The sequence below is a fragment of the Oncorhynchus gorbuscha genome, linkage group LG25 (assembly GCF_021184085.1).
Source record: "Oncorhynchus gorbuscha isolate QuinsamMale2020 ecotype Even-year linkage group LG25, OgorEven_v1.0, whole genome shotgun sequence".
NCBI lineage: Eukaryota > Metazoa > Chordata > Actinopteri > Salmoniformes > Salmonidae > Oncorhynchus > Oncorhynchus gorbuscha.
In genome coordinates this window covers 37247386-37265403 of record NC_060197.1, presented here as the reverse complement: position 1 = coordinate 37265403, position 18018 = coordinate 37247386, and the positions used below count along the sequence as shown (strand labels likewise).

The window sequence follows — 18018 nt, the reverse complement described above, 5'->3', positions numbered from 1 at the left end:
GCTGGCTTGCCTCTTAATGAGGAAGATTTAGGTGATGGACTGAAACAGTGATACTTTGGCCTACTTAGTGTTTGGTGTGACCGAAAACCTTGAAATTGGGTGTAGAACTAAGACGACAGACCTACCATGGTCCATATTCTCCGAAGTGGTGTCGGTCTCGTCTAACAAAAACACTACCTTGATCTTTTTCTGTTTGCCTAACGTAACACGGCTGCACAGAGAGATTATCCAAGATGGAAGTGGGTCTGTGGTGATCTGAACGAATGTAAAAGGAGGGGATGTGGAACAAAAACAAACTGAACCATTACAGATATTGCCAAGCCACTGACAGGGATTATCGGACTTGTCAAAATTATGATAATAATGGTTTTGCCTTTGTGTGAATTCAGGTGGCCTTGTGTTTTGACAATCAAGGCTACCATCAAGCCTCTCGGCCTGACAGTTCCGAGAAGCGTTTGGTTTGAGAGGGTTGAATTCTCTCTGCATCACCTTCATTGCATCGATTTGATGTGGTTTAATGACAAGGTCCATGGAAGGGCCTATATGGCCAAAGCTAGAGCCCAAAACACCTACATCACGGCCATTCTCGCAATGAACGTCATCAAAGTTCAAAGAGTGACTTCTGACGGTCTTTAAAATTCACCCACTAGAATTCTTGACCTTTGCTTGTGAAGCGGCTGGTCTCATTATCGAGAAATGCTCGCTAGACGTTTCACAATCTCCTCAGACTGAGAGCTCTCTTCTCTCTGTTATATGTATACAGGCTACAGTGCTCACATGACATGAAGCAATAACGTAGCGAAACAGAGAGAGAGATGCTCTGTCCAAATAATCATCTCGTTTCCCACGCTCCCTGTGAGATCAAGCCAAGAGCAAACACAACAAAACCTGTGACAAAATTGAAATCCCTTTTGGACTGCAGCCAAAGTGAATTAATAATGTCCCATTTTGCCATTTGAAGGGACAATAATAAGCAAATGTGTATGTTTGTGGTTGTAATTTGTGAGCTATTAGAGCCGGTATTGTAGTGGAGAGGGGAGAAAAGTGAGCTTCGCCCAAGAATGTGTGTGGTGAGGTGTAACCTCTGGCAATGCAACAATATAACCTATAGTACAATGTCCTGAAGCCTGTAGGTCAAGCTCCCCAGCAAATAGAAAGACTAACCATTTCACTCAGAGACAATTGAACAGGTGAAACTGAATTTGACAGTTTGTCATGGAACTAAGGAAATGTGGTAATTCACAGTAGTTGACACCCGTTTGGCCTTTTAGCTCTCTATAGTGTTGTCTATAACAATGTTCTAACCTCTGTGCATCGTTAAAACCAGCCTACTGTGGATGTGACCAGTTTGGTGACTTACTGTTGTTAGACTTGAGGTCACGATGGATGACAGGAACGATGGCCTCTGTGTGCAGGTAGAGCATCCCTCTAGCAATCTGTACTGCCCAGTTGACCAAGACGTGCGGCGGGATACGGCGCCCAGCCAGCGCTCGGCTCAGCGGGCCACCGGATGCGTACTCCATGATGAGGCACAAGTTGGGTTCCTGTAAGCAAACCCCTTTGAGGGCGATGATGTTGGGGTGAGTGAGCATGGCAAACAGCCGGGCCTCCTGACGCACGTTCTGCGCCGTCACACTGATGTCCTCGTCTGGGTCCTGGCGGGCCGCCTTCACGGCCACCTCCAGCCCACCTCTCCACGTACCGCGATACACCTTGCCGAAACCGCCGACCCCAATGACCTCCTCGAGGCTCAGTTCCCTGAAATCCACAGCCTCGGGTTCGAACTCCCCCACCCCCACTACGGCTGGCCCAAGCTCCCCAACCACGCCGACTCCATTGCCCTGCAGTTTCCCATATGAAGGAGGCTTGAAGGAGACATAGTTCGAGGGAAAGATTCCCACTTTGTTGTTGACCTTGCCCGCCCACCAGCCCTCGTCACCGGATATCTCAGAGTCCAGCGACAGGACTTCCACCAGGTCACCTTTGTGGAGGGTGAGCTCGTCTTTACCAGACGCCTCATAGTCAAATAAAGCCGTCCACACGGGATTGGTGAAGGTCCCTTTTTGTGATTGTTCCAGACCTTTCCAGTTCGACAGTGGGCCGCGGGTAAAAATGTTCTTCAGCGGCTCCATGGAGCCACAACGAGCAGATGTTCAGACACTGGGTTTGATTCTGTATGGTTTTGAAAAGAAAGTACAATAATGTACTTTATTGTGCCTCTCTCCTGTTTGTCTGTGTCTAGTTGGCTCATCAGGGACCAATGAAATCTGTTCAAAGGCCTGGCCAACAGGAACACAACCGTGTTCAAAGACAACAGGATAAAAAATGTCTCTCATGCAACCTGACATGGACTGCATATGTTTCCATGAGAGCTGGCAACAATCAAACAGAGGCCATGGATGTGACCAGCCCTGCCAAGTGTGCCAATGTGTAAAAAGGCAGAATTGTCTCCATAAAACAAATTTCTACTCAACTGTTGTGGTGTGGTTTCTCAATGCATGGTTTGAGCACATAGCTCACTTAATTACTCTATTACTATAGCACAAATTGTCACATATTGACCAATGATTTAGGTGCTGCATCTTGAGATATGAAATAAAGGTGAACTTATTCAACTATAGCAAAACCACGACCGTGTAGAACACAGGATGGATCACATCATATCAAAATGAGCATCAGGTGGTTGTAGAATATCCAGATCATTGGACAATAATAACCCAACGGAAGAGTTCAACTCCGTTTAGCTGTCCATTTTGAGTTCTGCATTTTTAGCCATGAAGTGCGGTGGCCACCATAAGCAGGAAACGCTGAGAAGAGGAGAAGAATAGCAGGAAAGGCGCATTTAGTCCTGAGAACCCCGTGCTTTACGACAAGTTTCAAAGCTTACCAACTCGCCCTAAACCATGAGCACGAATAACGGTGTCTGGCCAAAACTTCTATGCGTTCTGTCAACAAATCCCGCACCTGTTTGCGCAACTGTATCCATATTTGCTGTCTTACCCGGTGGTAACATACAATGTCTCAATTGTACACGTATGTATTTTCAATAAGAACTTGATATCCACCTAGTTCGCAACAGGAAGAGTTGTACAAACCTGCTTAGGAGTCTACGTTTTCTAAAAGAGAAATGCACACCAAAAACAAATCCTGTATTGTGCGTAACGATACTTTAGTGCCAAGCCCTGGCAAGCTCGTCGTTATTATCAATGTCATAATTAATGCATTAATATTTGTTATCATGTCCCCTCTTCCTTAAGCAGTCTTCCCTCGTCCCGTTCTCGAACCACTCTACGTCTGTGCTTACAATCAAAGAAGAGGGTGGGGTTTAGAAACTTTTTCCCAACAGGAAAAGAATCAGGGGTGTATTCATTACTTCTTGCAAAGGAAACAGTTTACCGTTTAAGAACCAAACGGAAGCAAACAGACCAAACGGAACAGATCGGGGAGGGACCTACCTGAATGTGTCCAATAAAAGCTCTCGTTTTCGTTGCAAAACTTTTCCCGTTTGGAGTAAACGGTTTTGTTGCAACAGACGAAACGTTTTGCAACAACATCGGCGAATATACCCCTGCGCTCAGATTAGAGAAACAACGCAACATCTCGCTCTGGTCGAGAGAGGATGGAGTAGGTAGTAATATGCGGACTAATTCCTAATACCCGTGTTCTGCATTTGAGGTTTACTTGAATATCTGAGTGCCAAATAAATACGCATGTCGCACAAGGGAGCCTTATTGTCATTGGGCCGCTAATTGTTATGGGCCAAGTGTCACAACTGGATGAGGTTATACACTGAGTGTAAATAACATAAGAGACACCTGCTCTTTCCCCAACAGAGACTGACCAGGTGAATCCAGGTAAAATAAGGATTTTTAAGCCTTGAGACAATTGAGACATGACTTGTGTATGTGTGCCAGTCAGAGGGTGAATGGGCAATACGAAATATGTAAGTGTTTGTTGGTAGGTGCCAGGAGCACCGGTTTGAGTGTGTCAAGAACTGCAACGCTGCTGGGTTTTACACGCTCAACAGTTTCCCGCGTGTATCAAGAACGGTCCACCATCCAAAGGACATCCAGCAAACTTGACACAACTGTGGGAAGCTTTGGAGTCAACATGGGCCAACATCCCTGTGGAACACTTTCAACACCTTGTATAGTCCCTGACCCAACGAATCGAGGATGTTCTTTACCTTGGGGCAAATTAGTGGTCCGGTCCAATGTGCAAATGTTGGCATATAAACATTGTCATTGAGTTCATGAGGCCTATAATGGGTTACATAGTCTCAAATAATATTGTGGTTGATCAAACAGTCATATGAAACAGGGATAATTGTCCTTGTCATTACTGTAGTGTAGATGGGGGAGGGGGCACCTTTGCTGTGTGCTGCTATGTGGAAACAGTGTTGGTCTTTAATAGCTTCCCTGCCCCGTGGTAGGTGCTTGTTGCTCCGCTGCTTCCTAAAGTCAACTCCCCCACCAAACATCATCTCCCACCAAACAGCATCTCCCACCACATGTATCCCCCATCCCATTTATCGAGGCGACAGGTAGCCTTGCGGTTAGAGCGTTGGGCCAGTAACTGAAAAGTTGCTGGATCGAATCCCAGAGTCTGTCATTCTGCCCCTGAACAAGGCAGTTAACCCACTGTTCCCCAGTAGGCCATCATTGTAAATAATAATAATAATAATCTAGTTAAATTTTAAAAATGTATCCCCCACCCAATGCTACCCAGCACCGACTCATTGCTTGTGCAGGAAGGATGCAGTTGTTTTTGTGGCCTGGTGGCTAAGAAAGACCTAATGCTACATTTACAATATGAAAGCAAACTCAGAAGATAAGGAGGGAGGAGGGGAGTAAACAGTGCACAGAGTGACAATAGAAAGAGTATTTCCTCTCTCAGTGTCTAATCAAATAAACCTCTCCCACAGATCAGACCTGTGCTGGCCTGCACTTCAATCACCTTGCCTACTCTGTTGATGACAGGCAAAAACACACATCGGCTATGGTGACAAACGGCCATTGTTTAAAAGTTTATACATGTCATAGTACTGACAACGAATGCATGGTCGGCTTGGCCATTTCTTTTATCCATGCCTGAGAGTCTGGCACACCCCTCAAGGAAGTCTTTGGAGACATGAAGGCTGTTTAGAGAAATATAGATTTTCCATATAGGAATGTGAAGCCAAGAGAATGTGGGTAGCAGGGTGGGGTTGAACACAAAGGACATTTTACACTACGGTGAAGCTGTGTGCAACGTTTTCCTTATGTGCCAATGGAATTCAGTTCATTGCCAGTTTCAATGGCCTCAATAGAAAATAGCTTATGGCATCATGGCTTGTAATGTCACAGAATTGTTTGGTAAAACATCTCATGCAGTTATGTAAAACAAAATTAAAACAATTGAAAAAGTTAGCAGTGTTTTATTGAAATCTGAACTTTATTTCACCCATACAAAATAAAAAGAATGTTAAAGTTTACATACAGCGTCAAGTTTAACTGCCTACCTTTCAACATGTCATATCAAGACAGACACGGACATTAAAACAATCTAAAAAGAGAGAAAGAACAACACGTAATACAAAGGCTAATTTTATTCCAAGTGGGGGGGTACGATATCTTCCTGAAAACAAATTATAGGTGAGAAGGGGTAGGGGTTTAACAACTTTAAAAACAAAGTTATGCTTCAGGAGCGTCACAGTATCTTTCAGATAAGAATAGCCAGCACAGACACTTTTGTCTTCAATATATATATTTTTTTTTGGGGGGGGGGGGCTACAAAACAACATATTTCATGTCATACCTCCAAAGTAGTGACTTGTCACCCAAATTTCAAATGAACAAACAAGAACATCCAATTGGAGTTGTAAACATTAGCATAATTACATTTGAATATGGTTGAAGTAAGCAAACGGTCAAGGTCTTCATGAGGATAAATTGTCATAAAAAGTTTAATTAAAAAGGGAAAAAAATGCATTGACAAGAATTCATAACCTTTCGTAAAATACATCTCCTTACCCATTTGTTGAGGGCCTATGTAGCCTAACAATCAAACTAGTTGGAGAGGATGACCTGCCACTCTGCCATTTGTTGAGGGCCTATGTAGCCTAACAATCAAACTAGTTGGAGAGGATGACCTGCCACTCTGCCATTTGTTGAGGGCCTATGTAGCCTAACAATCAAACTAGTTGGAGAGGCTGACCTGCCACTCTGCCATTTGTTGAGGGCCTATGTAGCCTAACAATCAAACTAGTTGGAGAGGATGACCTGCCACTCTGCCATTTGTTGAGGGCCTATGTAGCCTAACAATCAAACTAGTTGGAGAGGATGACCTACCTACCACTCTGCCAAATTCATGATAATCCTCACAGACAATAAACCTCATCTCCTTTTCCTATAGGTAAGTGCTGATCACTTTTAAAATATGACTTACTGCTGCTCTGAAATCATCAAGTAGGTGTCTGTGTGTACAGTATTCTATGAGGCTGTTAGGCTGCGCAGGGGTGAGATCCACAAACTAACTTGAGCAGACATTGAAAGCGGAAATGGAGTGATATGTTCTTTGAACACCAATGTCGCAAACAGAAAACACAGAGAGAGAATAACCAAAGTGCAAACTACAATGGGACTTAATAATCAAACCTGTCCTTGGGCTAGGCCAGAGCCTTTGACGCATCAACTGTTTTTTTTGTGTGTGTAGTCCAAATAGAACGACCACCTGTCTTAAAAAAACAACCTGGTTCAAATTCTCTCCACAATAAAATAAGAAAAAAATTATAATTAAAACAGAATATACAACCGATTACTCTCATCTTCAGCGGTGGCAGCTGTCATGTCTACGAGCCTTACTGACAGTTGTAGACTTTTCCTGAACAATGAGCTGCATGTGAGCGTTTCCCCAGACCCAACTCTTTGTCAATGCAGCCAAACAAGAGAACAACTTATGAGAAAATGAAAGGTAAAAAGAGCGGGGGGAGCTAAGAGTCATAGTCTTCATCGTCGTCGTCATCGTCTTTGTGCGGCATGGATGGGGGAGGCGGGGGTGCGGTGCCCATCAGCGAGGGGTGGGGGGCAAAGGAGCCTAGGGACATGGCCAGGCCCCCCTGTGCGGTGCCCATGTGGAGGTACTGAGGTGGTATGGTGTCTGGGCTGTGTCACACAACAGAGAGAAGAGTCATGTTCTGGACGTGGAAAACATTGTTGAAACGTTTTGTAATTGAGAAGTAATCATTGAACTTGTCCAAGTATCAACAGATTTTTACTCTACTGGACACCACCCAGAAAAGTGAATATCTGCTTCATTTCAGTGTGTGCGTGCGTGTATTTCAAGTTTTTATTGTCGCGTGCACCAGTACAGTGAAATGCCTTTCTTGCTTGCTCTTTCCCAACAACACAGTAATCAATATCAGTAGCACAAAGAGTAGAACAAAAACACAAGTGAAATAATAACAACTGGAGAAAGTAAGTAAGCTATATACAGGGTCAATCCCAAAACCAGATTTACAGGGATACTGGAGTGGCAGGCAGTGTGTGTTTACCTGTGGAAACGGGATTGCGGCTGCAGGTTTGTGCTTGACTGAGAACCGTCCTCCTCATCCCCATCTGTCTCGCTATCCTCAGAGTCATCCTGTTGCCATGTCAACAAAAAGCTAAATAAGCCACACTCTTCCCTCTCAAAACTCTTCCCCATCACACCTGATATAACTTAAATTGGCCACCTAGCCGAACTAACTAACATTTGCCCCCAATACAAGGTTACTGTTACCGAATGTAAGGTTGTGTTTAGTGACTGCCAAATGAAAGGTCAACACCGACCTCTTGCTCCGACTCTGTGTCTGATAGCTTCTTGTCTTTTCCTTTGGAGCGGGCTCCTCCGTTCTTGCGGCCTGACCCCGGCTTTCGACCTCTGCAGGACACCAAGTAAGAACACAAAGTTAAGATTTCATAATTCACATTTTCCATTGACCAAAACTTTAGGGGGCAATCAGCCGTATCCTATCCAAGTCAACAGTGGGTATCATTCAGTGTCCGTTACCTGCGTGCACCTTTTTCCCCCCCCTCTGCGTGGTTCTCCTCTCCCTCGCCCTGCATGTCTGGCACTGCTGCTACCAGGTCCTTCAGGAAGTCAAACTGCTGCTCCAGCTCAATGCACTGTTTTCTGCACACAGACACACATTGTTTAAAACATTACTTTCCCAGAGATCCAAAAGCACTGAAAGGCAAGAATGCTGACCATTACGATCTGTAGTCCTACTAACTTTTGTGACCAACACTGATAACTGAATAAATGACTTACAAGTGTGACGTTGTCATTGTTTTTGCGTTCCTGGACTGGGTGACTTGACAGGCTTTCGTCAGGAGAGACTCCAGGAACAGCTCCAAAGCTCGTGCTGGTGGTTGAATTAAGAAAAGGGAAAAGTAGCCACCAGCCGACAGGACCAGGCAGCCATGTTTTCTTGTCTTCAATTACAGTTAGATATTTCACAACTACTCAAGAGTGAACACTAGACTGTTACTAGGCCAACAAACCCTCAAAACAGTGGGTCAAATGAATTTCATTCAACTGCACAACACAATCACCCTATAAGCTAAATCTCCATATTGTCATTGGCAAATAAACACATTTTTGAAATGCAGTTACTTGAAACATGCAATGAAATACAGCCAGGTGAAGCTCTCGGGCCTGATAAGGATACATATGATGACAGGAACGGCGGCAGCCACTTTGCCTATCTCTTCATCAGTCTGCATGATCTTCTTAATCCTGGCCTGTAATAGGAATGGAAAAACGTCAGTGAAAGAGCGCTTTAAAGATTATACCGCTATTAAGCATTTGCATGACCGTACTAATTGATCAATCAATCAACCACACACGAACAGCACATTGACAGTGTGTAGATGATAAGGAAACTAGGCTACAGACAGCAATGGCTGAATGTGCAACGCATAGGCCTAAACTTACCCTAGTAAAACTGACTATCCTACCGATCCTCGACTTCGGCGATGTCATCTACAAAATAGCTTCCAATACTCTACTCAGCAAACTGGATGCAGTTTATCACAGTGCCATCCGTTTTATTACTAAAGCACCGTATACCACCCACCACTGTGACCTGTATGCTCTAATCGGCTGGCCCTCGCTACATATTCGTCACCAGACCCATTGGCTCCAGGTCATCTACAAGTCCATGCTAGATAAAGCTCCGCATTATGTCAGTTCACTGGTCACGATGGCAACACCCACCTGTAGCACGCGCTCCAGCAGGTGTATCTCACTGATCATCCCTAAATCCAACACCTCATTTTAAATCGCTGAAGTTGGAGACTTTTATCTCCCTGACCAACTTCAAACATCTGCTATCTGAGCAGCTAACCGATCGCTGCAGCTGTACATAGTCTATCGGTAAATAGCCCACCCAATTTACCTACCTCATCCCCATACTGTTTATATTTATTTACTTTTCTGCTATTTTGCACACCAGTATCTCTACCTCTCTACATGACCATCTGATCATTTATCACTCCAGTGTTAATCTGCAAAATTGTAATTATTCGCCTACCTCCTCATGCCTTTTGCACACAATGAATATAGACTCTCTTTTTTTCTACTATTGACTTGTTAATTGTTTACTCCATGTGTAACTCTGTGTTGTCTGTTCACACTGCTATGCTTTATCTTGGCCAGGTCGCAGTTGTAAATAGGAACTTGTTCTCAACTAGCCTACCTGGTTAAATAAAGGTGAAAAAATAAATACAAATAATAATAATAAAACCCAGGGTTTCCCAAACTTTGTGCACGTTTTGTTCTTTTGCCCTGGCACTACACAGCCAATTCAAATAATCATCAAGCTTTGATCATTTGAATCAGCTGTGTAGAGTTGGGGCAAAACCCAAAACATGCATCCCTTGGGGTCCCAAGGACAGAGTTTGTGAAATGCTGGCCTATCGGTTTGCAACACCTGAGGATTTAGTTAATGAGCAGAAGTCATGCAGAGCGTAACATGGTGACAATCTTGATAGGTAGCTAATAATACCACCCTAGAACTGGGAGCTAGTTGTTTGTTATGGTGACGATTATATCATCTACAGGCCTATTTCTTTTGAAGCTGTACCTGTTATTCTCCTACCAAGTTCACCTAGCTGGAGACCCCCATGCACCTACTTGGTTTCAGCCCAGTCTGTTTTGGCTCATCTCAAGACAGGGAGGTCATCTACAAAGCCATCTAGCTACCTCACTCCCTCTACTGCACCTGCTGTCTCGACCTCTGAATGCTGAGCTATGAAAATGCCAACTGACATTTACTCATGAGGTGCTGACCTGGGATTATTATTTGACCCTGTTGGTCATCTATGAGAACAATCTGGTATTAGTGGCCATTTACTTTTATCATCTCTACCTTCTGGGGTGGCCAGAAGAGGACTGGCCACCCCCCAGAGCCTGGTTTCTCTCTAGGTTCCAGCCTTTCTAGAGAGTTTCCTAGCCACCTTGATTCTAAAACTGCATTGCTTGCCCTCTGGGGTATTAGGCTCGGTTTCTGTATAAGCACTTTGTGACAACTGCTGATGTAAAATGGGCTTTATTAATAAATGTTCATTGATTGACTGAGTGAGTAGCGGCAGCAGGTATCATGACATTCATAGGGGGACTGGTTTGCTGACTAGCTAGCAACATCTTATTTTCCATACAAGATGTGTCACTTATTTTGATGCAAATCCCAACCTAACATGGTAATACTGATTTTGGTCAATAATTAATCCAGGTCTCTCAGCACAGATGGCAAGCTTGCAAATAACAATGACCACGCTAGACAGCAATGCATTTTTAATGGCCACCCTCACCTAAATAGTGGCTGGCTAACTCGTTACCACATTAGCTAGATAACATGTCGAACGATACAGCTCTAGCTGGCTAACTACTAAGTAACTAGTTAGTTTTGTCTTCTTGTATTGCAAACTAGCTAGCAACCAAGCCCAAATCCCATTCATGGGTGCACTGTTTTAGCAAACATTAGCAAGCTACTTAGCAAACGCGTTGGCAGTCCCAGCTCATATTTAGCTAGATCATTACCGTTAGCTAACTGATTAGCAAACAAAGTATCAACTTACCGGAGGGAATCTGGCGTTATATTTCTTCTTTTTGCTGGGCATTATTGAGTAACCGTGCTAGTTAACTTAAAACAAATCTCCAATGGTGTGTTATTATATGTCCCTCCAACACGCACCTAAGTGGGTACCTATCGTTGGCTCCTAGCTAGCCTAGCACGAAGCAAAGTCGTCTTCTCGAGATGTTCCGCAGGGTCTCCCGGTCCGTAGGTCTCTCGCCTAAGTCTGCACACTGTCTGGTCTGGTCAAATAGACAGCACGCGGGTTTGACATAATAAACAACCACAGATTGATTATTATCAAATGACTGCCGTGTTGAGGTAAAATGCAACATTGCAAGCTATGCGTGACAAAAAGCTAAAAGTGCATGATACAATTGTAATGTGGCACTATATTGGATCACTCCGTCCGTGCGGAAGGATACATCCCCAGTAAGAATTTCAGATTAGTCTGTACCGGGTAGTGCTGCGGCTGACACCCTTAAATAACTGTCGGCGCACTACTTCCATCTCTTCATTTTCTCGTCTCATTCCAGCGAGGATTCGTTTGGTAAGAGCTCTATGTTAGTGTATAAGCGCATAAGTAATACCCGCACGCAGCTAGCCTCTCCATCATGGTGCGCTGCTGTCCCCCCCCCACTCGGTTTAGTTTGTGCTTTCTCGTTTGGTTTTCGTCCTTGTTTTTATTACTAACCTGGGCGATACTTTATTTGGTATATCCCAGTATTGTGGTGCTGAAGGTTTGTCTTAGTTGTCTGTCCACCAGAACCCCCCTGTTCATAGCTCTCGGGTTCGGGGACCGCGCCTACCCCACAAGATCCGGAGACGGTATGTTTAATTTCGGCGGTCTTGCAGTTCTCCCTGAGAATGAACTATGTTACAAGGCGCAGTTATCTTGTCTACACTCATGTGTGTGTGTTATGTAGCACTATATTGGATCACTCCAGTGTGGTATTATTTCGGGCGGCAGGATACAGTCCGAGTAGGATGTTTCAGTCCAAACACAAAAGACACCAACTGGCTGCATTCCGAACACAACACACCTTCCCCCGTCAGCCCTCTAAGTGGACACATGATAACATGAGGCATGATGAGTTGGCACTTGTAGGGCAAGGTGCGCTGGCAGAGGGAATTCATTTTAAATGGTCGACCTTGGCTTAAAGTTAGTTCCACGGATGTTTTCGTTCATCATGGAACCACCAGCAGCTGTGTGCTTTTATATGCGCTCAGTCAATTTTGATTGTATTTCATGTCATGGCTAGATGACAAACCATCCGCAGACATCGAATACTAGCCATCCGACGATGTCGGGTAAATCGAAAATTACAATGTGTGTTGTCAGGGAAAGTTGTATGTGCTAGCCAGCATTTCCAAAAGCTAAACAAACTTCATTACGCGTTTGTGCATTAGTAGCACAATCTTTAACTTTAGATTCGTTTTTACTTACAATTGTATGGTGACTTGATGTTGGTTTTGGGTGACTTAATCTTCAAATTGAATTATGGAACGTTTTAGGCCCTGAAGTGAACAGAATCGTACACTCTTATCACAAACGAGGGCTGAGGGGCCAACTTCCCTTGCTTGGCTAATTGTTTGGACCGGTGGAAAAGATTACAGCGAGGATTCCCACAAGGGTAAGTGGAGGGTTTGTCTTTTACGCAATTAAAATGCAGCCAGAATTTCAGATTAGTACCAGGTAGTACTGCGGCTGACCCTCTTCCTTTTATTGGCTCATTCCAGAGGATTTGCATGGTAAGATCTCTGTTAGTGTGGAAGTATACCTGCAAGATCAATATCTTGGACCAGCTAGCTAACTATCCTCTCCATCAGGGTGCTCTGCTGTCCCCCCACAGAATGGCTTGTGCCATCTAGTTTGGGTTTTATCCTTGTTTTTTTTTTTTACTTGAGACAGTGTACTGACCTGTGCGATACTCTGTTTTGTCTACCAGTATTGCAGTGCTGAGGGTTCGTCTTAGCTGTCTGTGACTTGTCTGTCCCCGGAACCCTCCCGGTAATAGCTTTCGGCTTCGGGGACCGTGTTTACACCACAAGATGGGGAGACTGTTTCACTCTGGCGGGCTTGCAGTTTTCCCCTGCGTGAACTAGGTGATGCGAGATGCACCGTTTCATCCTTCACAAGGCGCAGCCATGTTGCCTAGACTCTTGTGTGTTCCATGGTGAACAAGCTATGCAAAGTAGCTAGCTTAACGAGAGGTGACCATTGTAGGACTAAGCACAGTTATAAACACACTCTCCTGAAGTCCTGCCAACCAGAACCCCCACGTATAAAGCAAGAAATGAGCTATAAACGTGTGAGGTAGAATGCAATGCCCCTTCATGGTCAGGCAGTTCACACTGTTGGCTTAAGTTATCCACGCCGAAAGGCTCTAGCCATTCAGCTCGCCTTCAGATAATGAGACTAAGTATGATACTATGGGTCCCATTCTATACTATCGTAACATGTTTACTATAGACACAGTAATAATACTTTTGGCTTCATTTTCCAGTATTGGGTTAAATTTGTTAGCCCGGCCATAGTGAGATTACACTGGTGTTTTTTATTTATTTATTATACGTAATTGCTGGGTTGTGATAGTTTTTGTTTCTCTTTTACAGTAATCTATTACACTTAAGGGTTTCAGTGTGTAGCTGTTTTTACTATAGTTCTGTTGCACCAATTTACAGTACACTGTAAATACCCCTTAATTGAAACATAACTATCTTGAGTTTTTCTACAGTGTGTAGCTGGGTTTACTATAGTTTTTCTGTTGAACTACTTACAGTAGGTTACAGAGTAACTATGCTAGTTTCCAGTGACTATCCTAGTTTCCCTTGGAAACTCACTTTTTAGCTATTACACTGCCTTGTTGCAGTGTGTAGCTAGGGTTATTAGTTTACCTTGTTTACATAAGTATTAAGACCCTTTGCTATGAGACTTGAAATTTAGCTCAGGCGCATCCTGTTTCCATTGATCATCCTTGATGTTTCTACAACTTGATTGTAGTCCAATCAATTCAAAGAACGATATTTGCATGCTTTAAGGGGTCTTTTCTAATTTACTGTTGTGTGCAGAAGCAAGAGTACATCTGGCGAGAATATGGTCTGCACAACAGCCAGACTGAATTGATTCAATTGATTGGACATGATTTGGAAAGGCACACATCTGTCTATAAAGATCCCACAGTTGACAGTGCATGTCAAAGCAAAATCTAAGCCATGAGGTCGAAGGAATTGTCCGTAGAGCTCTGAGACAGGATTGTGTCAGCACAGATCTGGAGAAGGATACCAACATTTCTGCAGCATTGAAGGTCCCTAAGAACACAGGGGCCTCCATCATTCTTAAATGGAAGAAGTTTGGAACCACCAAGACACTTCCTAGAGCTGGCCTGCCCGGCCAAACTGAGCAATCTGGGGAGAATGGCCTTGGTCAGAGAGGTGACCAAGAATACGACGGTCACTCTGTTAGAGCTCGAGAGTTCCTCTGTGGAGATGGGAGAAACTTCCAGAAGTACAACTATCGCTGCAGCACTCCACCAATCAGGGCTTTATGGTAGAGTGGCCAGATGGAAGCCACTCTTCAGTAAAAGGCACATGACAGCCCACTTGGAGTTCACCAAAAGGCACCTTAAGCTTCCCAGACCATGAGAAATAAGATTCTCTGGTCTGATGAAACCAAGATCGAATTCTTCGGCATGAATGCCAAGTATCACATCTGGGGGAAACTTGGCACCATCCCTACGGTGAAGCATGGTGGTGGCAGAATCATGTTTTGGGGTTGTTTTTTTCAGAGGCAGGGACTGGGAGACTAGTCAGGATCGAGGGAAGGATTAACAAAGTACAGAGATCCTTGTTGAAAACCTGCTCCAGAACGCTCAGGACATCAGACTGGGGTGAAGGTTCACCTTCCAACAAGACAACAACCCTAAGCACACAGCCAAGACAAAGCAGGAGTGGCTTCGGGTCACTGAATGTCCTTGAGTGGCCCAGCCAAAGCCCGGACTTGAACCCGATCAAACATCTCTGGAGAGATCTGATCGGACGACTGTTTTTTTATAGTCTGTTTATAGTCTGTTAACTGCCTGTTCAGGGGCAGAACGACAGATTTGTACCTTGTCAGCTCGGGGGTATGAACATGCACCCGGTTACTAGGCCAACGCTCTAACCACTAGGCTACCCTGCCGCCCCACGCTCTCCGTAGCCAACGTGAGTAAGACCTTTAAACAGGTCAACATACACAAGGCTGTGTAGCCAGACGGATTACCAGGACGTGTGCTCCGGGCATGTGCTTGACCAACTGGCAGGGGTCTTCACTGATGAGTTGCGGTTTTGTCTTACCAGGGGGGGTGGTGGACAGATTTGCGTTTATTGTCGAAGGAATGAGCGTTACACCAAGGCCTGTACTCTGGAGAGGGATCGATTTCGAAGTGGGGGGGTCTGTCATGGTCTGGGGCGGTGTGTCACAGCATCATCAGACTGAGCTTGTTATTGCAGGCAATCTCAACGCTGTGCGTTACAGGGAAGATCTCCTCCTCTCTCATGTGGTACCCTTCCTGCAGGCTCATCCTGACATCATCCTCCAGCATGACAATGCCACCAGCCATACTGCTCGTTCTGTGTGTGATTTCCTGCAAGACAGGAATGTCAGTGTTCTGCCATGGCCAGCGAGGAGCCCGGATCTCAATCCCATTGAGCACGTCTGGGACCTGTTGGATCGGAGGGTGAGGGCTAGGGCCATTTCCCACCTTGTAGGTGCCTTGGTGGAAGAGTGGGGTAACATCTCACAGCAAGAACTGGCAAATCTGGTGCAGTACTTCATGCAGCTGCAGTACTTCATGCAGCTACTGACTGACTTTTGATTTTGCCCCCCCCCCCTTTGTTCAAGGACACATCATTCCATTTCTGTTCGTCACATGTCTGTGGAATTTGTTCAGTTTGTCGTAGTTGTTGAAACTTGTGATGTTCATACAAATATTTACACATGTTAATACGTTTATTGAAAATAAATGCAGTTGACAGTGAGGACTTTTTTTGTTTTTGCTTGGGTACCGTTCGAGGCTGCATGCTATTTTATATACAGCGTGTTTCAAAGTTTTGCTAGCGACATTGAAATCATGGAGACTTGAGCAGGCTTAAACATTGCTAGCTGGTCAGCTACCTTAGTACAGAAACATTTCATTACTATACTGTAAGTTGCTCTGTTCATGCAAGTAAAATGTAAATACAGAGTTCTAAACATTTATCCATGCTAACGAGCTAGCTAGCTAGCTGTTTAACAAAGCTACTCCAAAACATCTATCTTTGGTTGTACGAGATCATTATGGGCTTTCCATGCTCTGTTGTATGCTTGTTCGGGATGAGTGCAAAGGCAGTGTTCTCATGAACAAGGTTTTATCACTTTTCATACTCAAACTAACATCCATGCTTATCTACAGGAGAATTGTGCACCCATTTGACCATTGCTGAGAACCCATCCCAGGAACCCCTTATTGAGATTCCACCATGGAGGATGTTCAGGTGGAGGAAGATGTCCCAAAAGAGGGGGCAGAGGTGGAGAACCCAGAGCCATTATCTGCAGAGAGCTATGCAGCAGAGTCCATGGCTGCAGACATGGACCCCTGGATCATATTTGACTCTCGCAAAACGCCTGCAGCTGAGTTTGACGGCTGGCTGGAGACCAACAGGCCATCCCAGGTGGGGCGCTTTGGGGACGAGGAGGGTGGTAAGGGACCTGTGGGGTGGATAGCTGTGTTGGGCCCGGACCACTGCCCTGCCACAGGGGACATCATTGGACTCCAGGCGAGCTGGGAGAGACTGCTGACCAGCGGAAGAACCATCACCTTCCAGACGGTGAAGGAACTGGCACTGAATCACGGGGTGCTCACCGGCAAGTGGCTGATGCACCTGGACTCAGGCTTCAAGGTGGACCATGCCTGGGAGTGTGTGGCCAGAGCAGCCCTGGAAGGGAAGATCTTCCAGACCAAGGTGAGCCCGCGCGACCCCAAGTCTGACCGTAAGCACGTCATCTGTTCCTATAACAAGGACTTCACAGACGAGAACGAGGTGATGAGGCTGGATGCAGTCATCCGGGCCACGGGGGTCAAGTGCTCGCTGTCCTTCAAGCCGGATGTTTACACTTACCTGGGTATTTATCGCAACAACCGCTGGAATCTCTGCCCCACAATCTACGAGAGCAAGTACGACCTGGAGTGTGTGCCCCGACGTTCCCACATTGTCAACAAAGTCACCAATCTGGAGGTCACCTAGGAAAGGAGTGTGGGAGGATAGTTTGCTATTGCTAAACAAGCACTTAGCCTGACTCATGGCATGTGTCCAACACTATGTTGTACAGTACTGTACTTCTGACTTGGGTTCAGTTAATTCCCCGAAGTATGGGGTTTAATATTTGAGTCCTTCCTATACATTTCGAAGCAGACTTGTTCATCGTGCTGAAATTCATTTCAGATAATTTCTTGCCATAGTTCATTAGTGTGCTTCAAGATTCAGATTATATTGTCTACATACAAGCAAGAATGTTTTACTACTTCAACAAAAATGTTGTAAATCAAGTCTTTAATCTACTTATTTGGTAGTGCGGCTGCCATCCACAACTCTGAAACTAGAGCTTGTCACTGGTCATGCAGTGGCTGAATACATGCATGTTTTATTGTGATTCTGTACATTTAACATTTACAAAGATGTCAAGGTATCCGTAATAAAAATGTCTTACCACTTTCATTGTTTGGCTTCTATGTTTTGTACTCAATGTTATCAATTACAACAATTGCCAAATAAATGTATTTTAAACATTCTGTTGTATTGTCAGTTATCCTCTACAGGATCGGTGGGTTCCCCATGGACCGGTTGAGCTAATGTATGCTAATGAGAATTTCCCAGGACATAGACATATCTGATATTGGCAGAAA

At 44.7% G+C, this 18018-nt stretch overlaps 3 protein-coding genes across 5 annotated transcripts in view; 1 reads left to right on the top strand and 2 right to left on the bottom strand.

Annotated features, from left to right (window-relative positions):
• The window catches only part of LOC124013990 (mitogen-activated protein kinase kinase kinase 11-like), a 45214-nt gene extending 41920 nt beyond the window's left edge, over positions 1–3294 (bottom strand). The window contains exon 1 of the mRNA XM_046328614.1: positions 1361–3294. Within this exon, the coding sequence (XP_046184570.1) occupies positions 1361–2132 (772 nt within the window). The 5' untranslated portion in view covers positions 2133–3294. The remainder of the gene's footprint in view (positions 1–1360) is intronic.
• Positions 3295–5396: 2102 nt separating this feature from the next.
• Positions 5397–11537, bottom strand: LOC124014580 (dr1-associated corepressor-like). Its single transcript, XM_046329740.1, has 7 exons — positions 11100–11537; positions 8690–8762; positions 8290–8383; positions 8029–8151; positions 7809–7899; positions 7532–7620; positions 5397–7142 (listed from the first exon to the last, which is right to left on the bottom strand). Exons 1-7 carry the CDS (start codon positions 11139–11141, stop codon positions 6971–6973), a joined length of 684 nt encoding a protein of 227 aa, XP_046185696.1. The 5' UTR covers positions 11142–11537; the 3' UTR covers positions 5397–6970.
• A 71-nt stretch (positions 11538–11608) lies between these two features.
• On the top strand, positions 11609–17901 carry lg25h11orf68 (linkage group 25 C11orf68 homolog). Of its 3 annotated transcripts, none has more exons than XM_046329737.1 (3): positions 11609–11645; positions 12611–12729; positions 16528–17901. In XM_046329737.1, exon 3 carries the CDS (start codon positions 16595–16597, stop codon positions 17357–17359), a length of 765 nt encoding a protein of 254 aa, XP_046185693.1. In that variant the 5' UTR covers positions 11609–11645; positions 12611–12729; positions 16528–16594; the 3' UTR covers positions 17360–17901. The 3 variants fall into 3 exon arrangements, with proteins under 3 accessions (XP_046185693.1, XP_046185694.1, XP_046185695.1); XM_046329738.1 differs by lacking the exon at positions 11609–11645 and adding an exon at positions 11676–11923; XM_046329739.1 differs by lacking the exon at positions 11609–11645 and adding an exon at positions 11946–12406.
• Positions 17902–18018: the final 117 nt, after the last annotated feature.

Bases quoted from the DNA above. Each gene is read 5' to 3' on its own strand.
- LOC124014580 (XM_046329740.1), bottom strand. From the start codon at position 11,141: ATGCCCAGCAAAAAGAAGAAATATAACGCCAGATTCCCTCCG. The intron at 8,763-11,099 runs GTAAGTTGATAC...TTCCTATTACAG, and splicing joins ATAACGCCAGATTCCCTCCG to GCCAGGATTAAGAAGATCAT. The intron at 8,152-8,289 runs GTAAGTCATTTA...GTCTGTGTGCAG, and splicing joins ACAATGACAACGTCACACTT to AAAACAGTGCATTGAGCTGG.
- lg25h11orf68 (XM_046329737.1), top strand. From the start codon at position 16,595: ATGGAGGATGTTCAGGTGGAGGAAGATGTCCCAAAAGAGGGGGCAGAG.